The 12083-nt window shown below is 41.4% G+C and overlaps 1 protein-coding gene across 1 annotated transcript; it reads left to right on the top strand.

The window, feature by feature from the left end:
• Nucleotides 1-4405: 4405 nt before the first annotated feature.
• Nucleotides 4406-6484, top strand: LOC135482582 (post-GPI attachment to proteins factor 4-like). Its single transcript, XM_064762741.1, has one exon. It carries the CDS (start codon nucleotides 5099-5101, stop codon nucleotides 6422-6424), a length of 1326 nt encoding a protein of 441 aa, XP_064618811.1. The 5' UTR covers nucleotides 4406-5098; the 3' UTR covers nucleotides 6425-6484.
• The last annotated feature ends 5599 nt before the right edge of the window (nucleotides 6485-12083 follow it).

The following is a 12083-nucleotide window of genomic DNA, read 5'->3' as shown; positions in this document are numbered from 1 at the left end:
CCACTGTGTCAACACTCCCAGCAGGTGATCACCTAGCATTAGTCTGGTGATTGTGCCATTTTCCACCCAATGTCTGTCTGCCCATTATGTCAACATCCCATCTCAGTGTTCTTTAGCATCAATCTGGAGATTGTGCCATTGCCCCCAGTATAAAGCTGTCTCATTAATGTTATAGCAACTCCCTAAAAGCATTACCATCTTAACTTGATTTTATCAATAACTATCAGTATCACTTTAACTCTAATGGTTCAGAATCCCTGTAACAGACATGGCGCGCACTACGTGGAGTGTCTTCAGGAAGGATTCCCAACTTCAAGGAGACTGTCCTCTGTCCTCTCATATGAGACAATCTCCTTTAAGAATTCCCATCTTGGAAGAGATTGTCCTCCAAAACATGAGACCATTCTGATATTGGAGGTTGACCTCGAATGGACAGATTCCGAACCTTTATTTCCGAAAGGAAGGCCCTTTGAAGACGACGCGAAGTTTCGTGGACGTATGGTTATGATGTCAACAGCTAGAAAGTCGGCACGCTCCTGATCGGTTTTGCGGTAACAGACGAACGGTATGTATCAATGTATTAAATTTGTTGCAAATTCCCTTCCTCTCCCGCAGTAAAGCAGCCCGGCCGTATATGGTAAAGCAGCGAACTATATGATATATGCGTTTGACGAAAACCGACCTTGCAGCAGTCCTATTCGGCGTGGTTGTGACTGTCGGATCTCTCGCTCCGTGTCGGCATGGCGGAGTGACCAGGCCCGATTTAGACTGTCTTGGTTATCTCTCTCTGTGTTTGTGAGATGCTAGGGGCAGCCTGGTTCTTTCGGTCTGGTTGTTGTGACTCTCTCATTACTATCATCATCGCCGTTTCGGAGACATGGTGGAGAAGACAGGTCCAATTCGGTCTCACCATGATTGCAAGATGCTCAAGTATCCAAGATGGTCAGAGATGAGACAGTCAACTGGACAGGTTGTGTATACCTAGCATCAATCTGCTGGTTGTGCCATTGCCACCCTTTGCCTTCTGCCAATTTTGTGAGCATCCCCTTCCAATGCTCAGCTGGCATCAGTCTGGAGATTGTGCCATTGTCCACTCTATGTCTATCTTGTCATTAAGTCAATATCCCTTCTCGGTTTCCACCTGGTATCAATCTGGTGGTCCGGCCAGTGTCCACCCTATGTCTATGTGCCCATTGTGTCAACACCCCCAGCAGGTGATCACCTAGCATTAGTCTGGTGATTGTGCCATTTTCGACCCTATGTCTGTCTGACCATTATGTCAACATCCCATCTCAGTGTACTTTAGGAAGTAACGGACTGGTTAACTCTGATGGTTCAGAATCCCTGGTAACAGACATAGCGCGCACTACGAGGAGTATCTTCAGGAAGGATTACCAACTTCAAGGAGACTGTCCTCTGTCTTCTCATATGAGACAATCTCCTTTAAGAATTCCCATCTTGGAAGAGATTGTCCTCCAAAACATGAGACGCATTCTGATATTGGAGGTTGACCCCGAATGGACAAGGTTCCCAACCTTTATTTCCGAAAGGAAGGCCCTTAGAAGACGACGCGAAGTTTCGTTGACGTATGGTTATGATGTCAACAGCTAGAAAGTCGGCACGCTCCTGATCGATTTTGCGGTAACAGACGAACGGTATGTATCAATGTATTAGATTTGTTGCAAATTCCCTTCATCTCCCGCAGTAAAGCAGCCCGGCCGTATATGGTAAAGCAGCGAACTATATGATATATGCGTTTGACGAAAACCGACCTATACAGCAGTCCTATTCGGCGTGGTTGTGACTGTCGGATCTCTCGCTCCGTGTCGGCATTGCGGAGTGACCAGGCCCGATTTAGACTGTCTTGGTTATCTCTCTCCGTGTTGGTGAGATGCTCGGGGCAGCCTGGTTCTTTCGGTCTGGTTGTTGTGACTCTCTCATTACTATCATCATCGCCGTTTCGGAGACATGGTGGAGAAGACAGGCCCAATTCGGTCTCACCATGATTGCAAGATGCTCAAGTATCCAAGATGGTCAGAGATGAGACAGTCAACTGGACAGGCTGTGTATACCTAGCGTCAATCTGCTGGTTGTGCCATTGCCACCCTTTGCCTTCTGCCAATTTTGTGAGCATCCCCTTCCAGTGTTCAGCTGGCATCAGTCTGGAGATTGTGCCATTGTCCACTCTATGTCTATCTTGTCATTAAGTCAATATCCCTTCTCGGTGTCCACCTGGTATCAATCTGGTGGTCCTGCCAGTGTCCACCCTATGTCTATGTGCCCATTGTGTCAACACTCCCAGCAGGTGATCACCTAGCATTAGTCTGGCGATTGTGCCATTGTCCACCCTATGTCTGTCTGACCATTATGTCAACATCCCATCTCAGTGTACTTTAGGAAGTAACGGACTGGTTAACTCTGATGGTTCAGAATCCCTAGTAACAGACATAGCGCGCACTACGAGGAGTGTCTTCAGGAAGGATTCCCAACTTCAAGGTGACTGTCCTCTGTCCTCTCATATGAGACAATCTCCTTTGAGAATTCCCATCTTGGAAGAGATTGTCCTCCAAAACATGAGACGCATTCTGATATTGGAGGTTGACCCCGAATGGACAAGGTTCCCAACCTTTATTTCCAAAAGGAAGGCCCTTAGAAGACGACGCGAAGTTTCGTGGACGTATGGTTATGATGTCAACAGCTAGAAAGTCGGCACGCTCCTGATCGGTTTTGCGGTAACAGACGAACGGTATGTATAAATGTATTAAATTTGTTGCAAATTCCCTTCATCTCCCGCAGTAAAGCAGCCCGGCCGTCTATGGTAAAGTAGCGAACTATATGATATATGCGTTTGACGCAAACCGACCTATACAGCAGTTCTATTCGGCGTGGTTGTGACTGTCGGATCTCTCGCTCCGTGTCGGCATGGCGGAGTGACCAGGCCCGATTTAGACTGTCTTGGTTATCTCTCTCCGTGTCGGTGAGATGCTCGGGGCAGCCTGGTTCTTTCGGTCTGGTTGTTGTGACTCTCTCATTACTATCATCATCGCCATTTCGGAGACATGGCGGAGAAGACAGGCCCAATTTGGTCTCACCATGTTTGCATGATGCTCAAGTATCCAAGATGGTCAGAGATGAGAGAGTCAACTGGACAGGCTGTGTATACCTAGCATCAATGTGCTGGTTGTGCCATTGCCACCCTTTGCCTTCTGCCAATTTTGTGAGCATCCCCTTCCAGTGTTCAGCTGGCATCAGTCTGGAAATTGTGCCATTGTTCACTCTATGTCTATCTTGTCATTAAGTCAATATCCCTTCTCGGTGTCCACCTGGTATCAATCTGGTGGTCCTACCAGTGTCCACCCTATGTCTATGTGCCCATTGTGTCAACACTCCCAGCAGGTGATCACCTAGCATTAGTCTGGTGATTGTGCCATTGTCCACTCTATGTCTATCTTCTCATTAAGTCAATATCCCTTCTCGGTGTCCACCTGGTATCAATCTGGTGGTCCTGCCAGTGTCCACCCTATGTCTATGTGCCCATTGTGTCAACACTCCCAGTAGGTGATCACCTAGCATTAGTCTGGAGATTGTGCCATTGTCCACTCTATGTCTATCTTCTCATTAAGTCAATATCCCTTCTCTGTGTCCACCTGGTATCAATCTGGTGGTCCTGCCAGTGTCCACCCTATGTCTATGTGCCCATTGTGTCAACACTCCCAGCAGGTGATCACCTAGCATTAGTCTGGTGATTGTGCCATTGTCCACTCTATGTCTATCTTGTCATTAAGTCAATATCCCTTCTCTGTGTCCACCTGGTATCAATCTGGTGGTCCTGCCAGTGTCCACCCTATGTCTATGTGCCCATTGTGTCAACACTCCCAGCAGGTGATCACCTAGCATTAGTCTGGTGATTGTGCCATTGTCCACTCTATGTCTATCTTGTCATTAAGTCAATATCCCTTCTCGGTGTCCACCTGGTATCAATCTGGTGGTCCTGCCAGTGTCCACCCTATGTCTATGTGCCCATTGTGTCAACACTCCCAGCAGGTGATCACCTAGCATTAGTCTGGTGATTGTGCCATTGTCCTCTCTATGTCTCTCTGCCCATTATGTCAACATCCCATCTCAGTGTACTTTAGCATCAATCTGGAGATTGTGCCATTGCCCCCAGTATAAAGCTGTCTCATTAATGTTATAGCAACTCCCTAAAAGCATTACCATCTTAACTTGATTTTATCAATAACTATCAGAAGTCCACCGAAATTTGGACCATTATAAACTTAATACAAGCAAGGAATGATCACACTTTCAGCTTTATTGGGTTAACGAGAGAAACTCTTTGATATTCACCAGGTGACCTATTTATAGACGAATGAGGACTGGATCAATAGATTAATGGCAGCCAACACAAAGGCATGTGCAGGGTAGTACAGTTCTAAAGCAGTATAGTTATTTGAGAGGAGATGGTGTGGACAATTTAAGGAGATGTCCTTACCATTTCAGACCGGCCAGCTTTACTCGAGGATACCCGTCATTTGAGTGATGAAACAATGTGCTTGACAAAGGCTGACACCAGTGCAGTGCACGCTGTCCTTAAATTCACACCCGGGAATTCACAGAAGCAACAACGAAAAATTTCCAATATGTGGAGGAGGTGACATTTAAAAGCAGCAACAGAACCTGAGCTTTGACGCAATTTCCTATTTTTAATGGACATAGTGTGATGCTGAGCATTTCTCTTCTGACAAGCTGAAACAGCCAACTGTCAAACCGTTTTCTGAGGATGGGACATCTTTATAACCAGCTGGATCAGTCAGGAATAATTTCAGTGTTTTCAATAGGATGGAACATCTTTATAACCAGCTGGATCAGTCAGGAATAATTTCAGTGTTTTCAATAGGACGGGGCATCTTTACAACCAGCTGGATCAGTCAGGAATAATTTCAGTGTTTTCAATAGGACGGGGCATCTTTACAACCAGCTGGATCAGTCAGGAATAATTTCAGTGTTTTCAATAGGACGGGGCATCTTTACAGCCAGCTGGATCAGTCAGGAATATTTTCAGTAGACCTATGAATAACGACTAGACTTTCTCCCTCGTATGTTGAAAGCTACTAAAATGGGTGGACCAGTGTTGACAGCCATCTGTCATAAATTCAGTAAAGTGGTGCAGAAACTGACCACACACTTCACAAATCGATTCTGCCAAATTTGGCACCACCAGAGTTTTGGTATCATCTTGAAGGTGTATGTCGTTACATTTTTCCTAGTCCTCCCAATACTGTGTTACAAACTGCCATATTCTATTTATTTCATGGAAAGTTTTGTGCCAAGTGTTGAGGAAATGACACAGCAAGAATTGAGAGAAAATCAGCGGTTGACTAACGAGGCTTGGGATTACGTACATCTTAACGGGATTGGAAAAGACTATCAGAAAATTCTGGACACAATAGGGTCGAGAAACCGAAAGATTAAGGGTCCACAAAACGCAACCGTTCTGATCACAGTGATATCCATCAACAGAAAAGAGGTGAAAGGATATTTGACGAGGACTATAGCAAAATTACACAGACTTATAAAAATATTCCATAAGAATTCTGGTCTCAGGAATTATTTTGCATTTGCTTTATGTAATGCCGACACTTGGCCTATCGACAATCGAGAACTGTACAGAGTTGCTTCTACTCTCAATCTTCCGATATTTGAAAGATTTGCCAGCCCGGTGCGACAAATTAACGACAACTTGTTTAACGTCTTTGGCAAAGAGAAAGATGACTACGCATACTGTCTTCAGGAGTCGCTAAATCACAACCCCGAATTTGTCCTTTTGCTAGAGGACGATGCTTTACCAACAGAAAATGCACTCTCTGTAATCCACAGGATAACCTCGTACTCATTTCAACATTACAGCAAATATGAACAAGATCGAATAGCCTACTTTAAACTCTTCCACCCCAGTCGTCTTCTACGGTATTACAGTACAGATGCCGACAGGATACCAAAACTCTTAGCGCTAGGTGCCATCTTTGGTACAATAACATTCTGGATCTATTTAAAATTCTGGAAGCCAAGGAAACATACCCAATTTCTTTGGATTGTGATCATTTTCTATTTTGTCCTGTTATTTTTCTGCATCGGACACCCATATGTTTTACGACTCCACAACCTATCGGTCACCTTTTATCAGATTGTTCCCGCGCCTTTTTGCTGCACACCAGCGATGCTGTACCCGTCCCACAGTGGCAAACTCATGGCCGATTACCTTCGGGACACACCCTGGAAGGCGCACCCTAAAGACAAGATCATAGACATGTATTTGAGGGAAACTGGTTCAAAGGGTTGGATGGTTTTACCAAATCTGTTTGACCATATTGGTCTTTACTCCACCCTCGGTAAAAACTTTTTGAATCCCTACTTCTCAAATTAGTAAAAGTGTTCAATGAAAAGTTCAAAATGATCACAATAAACAAACCGATCTATCATATGATTTTTTATGTGTTCTGTTTATATTTTGACATTATCAAAAATACAATTGACGTGTATCTAGAAGACTATAAGAATTAACAAACAAATTATGAACAAACAAATGCAACATCATCAGAAATATATGGGAAATCTTAAAGGGACAATATAGGCAGCAGCTAGGAAGGCAAGATAAAGTTACACAAAGTCGCCAATAGGGGTCTCTCACATCTCACAGTACGTCGAAATGATTCACGTTTGTACGAGGAATATATTTAGTGGCCCTTACTGTGTATACTAGTCACTTGAAGTTGGCTAAATTAGTCCCTCTGCTCCTGCCTATAGCCCCCTTTAAACAAAGGGACAGCACTGTCAGTGGGAGAGCAGTGGGAGATGCCACCAAGTCATTCTGGACTTTTTCTACACTTTTTCTCAAGTACCATAAATATAATTTCATTAATTTAGTGGGCAGTGTTTTAAAATTGAAAACATGTTTAGTGCAGCAGTCAATACTATCCCTGTGCCCCGTGCTCCCCCTTCAGGGAGCGATGCTAGATTGCCCCAGAGTTGGGGTCCACAGGATTAGCTTCAAAGCTAAATCTAATTGCTAAGTGCTAACTCGGCTGTTTCTGATTAATTAGTGTACAGTGCTGGCCCTCTGAATTGGAACAGTACTCATATAATGAGTAAAGAACTATGGATCAATAATGACATACAGGCAAGAACTGATAAAGACTGCTGGCTAGCACAGAACAGAGCCGGAAGGGCCTTCAACATAAAGGCAGTAAGTTGGTTATCCAAAAACATCCAGAAAGCCAGAAAATGCCAAGAAAAGAGAATGCTACTGATGTTTTTGTCAACATTTTCATTCCTTCAGTTATTCTCTGGTCTCAAGATGTAATTTTTATTTGCCTCATATCACCATGGTACAGAGTGAGGCACCATGAATTTCTAATACTAGTAACTACCAACACTTCCAAATTCATTGCAGCACAAAATGGCAAGACATCAGTGAATTGTAAAATTATCAGGTGTGTGAAAATAATCCAATGAAACCACTTTAAATAAATGAAACGGCCAGGGGCCATTGTGCTCACCGTATACATCTTTTAGTAGGCAGGATCATGCTTAGTTTAGAGGTGAATATGGTGAACACAATCAGGCATGAAGACTTTTTTAGATGTGTATTGATGTCAAGTAATAAGACAGGGCAGTATATATAAGTTTATGATCCAACCAATAATTGTCTATGACATCAACAAGATCAATATCGTGTGATTGCTAAGAGTCCCTGCAATAAAAAATTCATCGAAAAAAAGTCATTAATAAGCAAGATATTGCACGTCCTACTTTTTCAGTTTTGACCCCCTGGTGGCCAAATCAAGAATCAGATGAGGCCAAAATTCGGTGTCAGAGATTATCTGATGTAGGGGGTTACATGTACCAACTTTCAAGTTCATAGCTTCAGCAGTTAAGAAACGTGCCATAGTTACACTCTAATGGCCAATTTACGCCATTTGACCTCTGTGACCTAGAAAAGGAGGTCAAATCCAAAAATCGTAGGACATGTGGTGTATCCTTGCTAGAAGTCCCTGCCATAAAAATTTTATCGAAAACAATTCACTCAAATAAGCAAGATATTGCACTTCTTCCTTTTTCCATTATGGCCCCCTGGTGGCCGAATAAAGAATCAGATCAGGCCAAAATTCGGCATCAAAGGTTATCTGATGTAGGGGGTTATATGCACCAAGTTTCAAGTTCATAGCTTTACTGGTTAAGAAACGTGCCATAGTTTACACTCCAACGGCCAATTTACGCCATATGACCTCTGTGACCTTGAAAAGTAGGTCAAATTGAAAACCCGTAAGACATGTGATGTATTCTTCCTAAGAGTACCTACCATAAACATTTTATCGAAAACAAGTCACTTATAAGCGAGATATCACACTTTTTAGATATCCACTTTTGGCCCCCTGGTGGCAAAGTTGAGAATCAGATCAAACTGAAATTCAGCACCAGAGGCTATGTGATATAGGGGGTTATATGTACCAAGTTTCAAGTTCATAGCTTTAGTGGTTAAGAAACGTGCCATAGTTTACACTCTAACGGCCAATTTCGCCATATGACCTCTGTGAACTTGAAAAGTAGGTCAAATTAAAAACCCGTATGATATAAGATGTATATTTGCTATGAGTACCTACAACACAAGTTTCATCGAAAACAAGTCACTAATAAGCGAGATATCACACTTTTTAGATATCGACATTTGGCCCCCTGGTGGCCAAGTTGAGAATCAGATCGGACCGAAATTCAGTGTCAGAGGTCACCTGACCTAGGGGGTGCTGTGTACAAAGTTTTTAAGTTCATAGCCCTAGCGGTTAAGAAACGTGCCACTGTTTTTTAAATAGGATACGACGACGGACGATGGACGACGACGACGGACGACGGACACTGCGGTATTACATAAGACTCCCCTACAGTGAGCCAAAAATCAAGAAAATGTAAGATACAAGTCAGAAAAGACAAAAGGGAAAAGATAAAAAATAATAAAATAAAAAAATATTTTTGGCCGTCCCTGACCGGGGTTTGAACTCACGACCTTTGGATTGCCACAACACGAAAAACACAAAACATGCAATTTCGGCCATATCTGTGTCTGCGTTGTGACCTCTGTGACCTCGACAAGTAGGTCAAATTATAAACCCATATGATATATGATGTATCCTTGCTATGAGTACCTACCACAAAAGTTTTATCGAAAACAAGTCATCAATAAGCGAGATATCACACTTTTTAGATATCCACATTCGACCCCCTGGTGGCCAAATTGAGAATCAGATCGGACCGATATTCAGCACAGGAGGTTATCTGATATAGGGGGTTATATGTACCAAGTTTCAAGTTCATAGCTGTGGCGGTTGAGAAACGTGCCATAGTTACGCTGAAACAGCCAATTTATGCCATTTGACCTCTGCAACCATGAAAAGTAGGTCAAATTAAAAAATTGTACGATATATGATGTATCCTTGCTATGAGTACCCACCACGAAAGTTTTATTGAAAACAAGTTATTGATAAGCGAATTATCACACTTTTTAGGTATCCACATTCGGCCCCCTGGTGGCCAAGTTGAGAATCAGATCAGACTGAAATTCAGCACCAGAGGTTATCTGGTATAGGGGGTTATATGTATTAAATTTCAAGTTCATAGCTGTGGAGGTTGAAAAACGTGCCATAGTTACACTGAAACAGCCAATTTATGCCATTTGACCTCTGTGACCTTGAAAAGTAGGTCAAATTAAAAACCCGTATGATATATGATGTATCCTTGCTATGAGTACCTACCACAAAAATTTTATTCCAAACAAGTCATTAATAAGCGAGATATCACACTTTTTAGATATCTACATTCGGCCCCCTGGTGGCCAAATTAAGAATCAGATCGGACCGAAATTTAGTGTCACAGGTCATCTGACCAAGGGAGTCCTGTGTACAAAGTTACAAGTTCATAGGCTTAGCGGTTAAGAAACGTGCCACTGTTTTTGAAACAGGATACGACGACGACGGACGACGACAGACGACGACGGACGACGGACACTGCGGTATTGTAAAGACTCCCCTACGGTGAGCCAAAAAGTATTATAGCACTATAGCATGTCAACAGATCAACACGTCAGCATTGACATTTGGTACCGCTGTCCTGCAGAACGAGATACCAGTTTAAAAGATTTCAGAAGAAAATTTGAACAATGTCTTCATTTGTAGTTAGGTACAAAGCAAAAGAGGACACCAGTTTAAAAGATTTCAGAAGAAAAGTTGAACAATGTCTTCATTTGTAGTTAGGCCTAGGTACAAAGCAAAAGAAGACACCAGTTTAAAAGATTTCAGAAGAAAAGTTGAACAATGTCTTCATTTGTAGTTAGGTACAAAGCAAAAGAAGATACCAGTTTGAAAGATTTCAGAAGAAAAGTTAAACAATGTCTTCATTTGTAGTTAGGTACAAAGCAAAAGAGGACACCAGTTTAAAAGATTTCAGAAGAAAAGTTAAACAATGTCTTCATTTGTAGTTAGGTACAAAGCAAAAGAGGACACCAGTTTAAAAGATTTCAGAAGAAAAGTTGAACAATGTCTTTATTTGTAGTTAGGTACAAAGCAAAAAAAAGATACCAGTTTAAAAGATTTCAGAAGAAAAGTTAAACAATGTCTTCATTTGTAGTTAGGTACAAAGCAAAAGAGGACACCAGTTTAAAAGATTTCAAAAGAAAAGTGAAACAATGTCTTCATTTGTAGTTAGGTACAAAGCAGAAGAGGACACCAGTTTAAAAGATTTCAGAAGAAAAGTTAAACAATGTCTTCATTTGTAGTTAGGTACAAAGCAAAAGAAGACACTAGTTTGAAAAATTTCAGAAGAAAAGTTAAACAATGTCTTCATTTGTAGTTAGGTACAAAGCAAAAGAAGACACTAGTTTAAAAGATTTCAGAAGAAAAGTTAAACAATGTCTTCATTTGTAGTTAGGTACAAAGCAGAAGAGGACACCAGTTTGAAAGATTTCAGAAGAAAAGTTAAACAATGTCTTCATTTGTAGTTAGGTACAAAGCAGAAGAGGACACCAGTTTGAAAGATTTCAGAAGAAAAGTTAAACAATGTCTTCATTTGTAGTTAGGTACAAAGCAAAAGAGGACCCCAGTTTAAAAGATTTCAGAAGAAAAGTTAAACAATAAACAATGTCTTCATTTGTAGTTAGGTACAAAGCAAAAGAGGACACCAGTTTAAAAGATTTCAGAAGAAAAGTTGAACAATGTCTTCATTTGTAGTTAGGTACAAAGCAAAAGAAGATACCAGTTTAAAAGATTTCACAAGAAAAGCTAAACAATGTCTTCATTTGTAGTTAGGTACAATCCTAACAAAAAAACCAAACAATCGAATTAGAATCTTACAATTAGACATGGTGTAAGGACAAAATGGCAATACAGTACATGTACACCCAACTGTTATGTACATGTACAGACCTCACAACAACATTTGGTATTTTAAAAAATGCTGGTTGCCTGCAACCACAAATAGTCTTCTTATTGCACCTTGGTATTGAAAACTAGGTGGGAGTCCATGACATGTTCCAGATAAGGAGATGTTCAGTTTGTTATAAGCTTTCGGGAACCAAGAACTGAATTAGACAATAACAGTAATATTATTTACACTTCTTTGTCTTCAGCCAAGCCAATTCATTTTGCATTTTTATAAGCCAATTCATTTTGCATTTTTATAACAGAATTCCCACTTTTACTTATTTTTTTATCACAAAGTGTTTCCCTTTTTCATTGATTTTCAATTGAGACGGAAGCTAATCCATGGTCTTTCACTGATGAGAGGAACAAAATGCATATTCTCCTGCTTCTGACACTGGGCAGAGAGAAAATCTCACGTATTCTAACTAACATAACTCACAGGTCTCAAACTCTAAAAAGCGAAATCCAATTATTAAGCAACAAGTGATAATGAGCAATTTGGCACGTGATTGACTAAAAATCTGATTAAGATTTGAGATCAATGATCTTCTAACTTGGTGACCTTTCATACTGTGAGCAGATTGCCCCACGAAGAAGCTGATTTCAGAGTCAGAACAC

The sequence above is a fragment of the Lineus longissimus genome, chromosome 2 (assembly GCF_910592395.1).
Source record: "Lineus longissimus chromosome 2, tnLinLong1.2, whole genome shotgun sequence".
Classification (NCBI taxonomy): Eukaryota; Metazoa; Nemertea; class Pilidiophora; order Heteronemertea; family Lineidae; genus Lineus; species Lineus longissimus.
The sequence above is the reverse complement of the archived record's forward strand: the minus strand, read 5'-3'. Positions and strand labels throughout refer to the sequence as shown.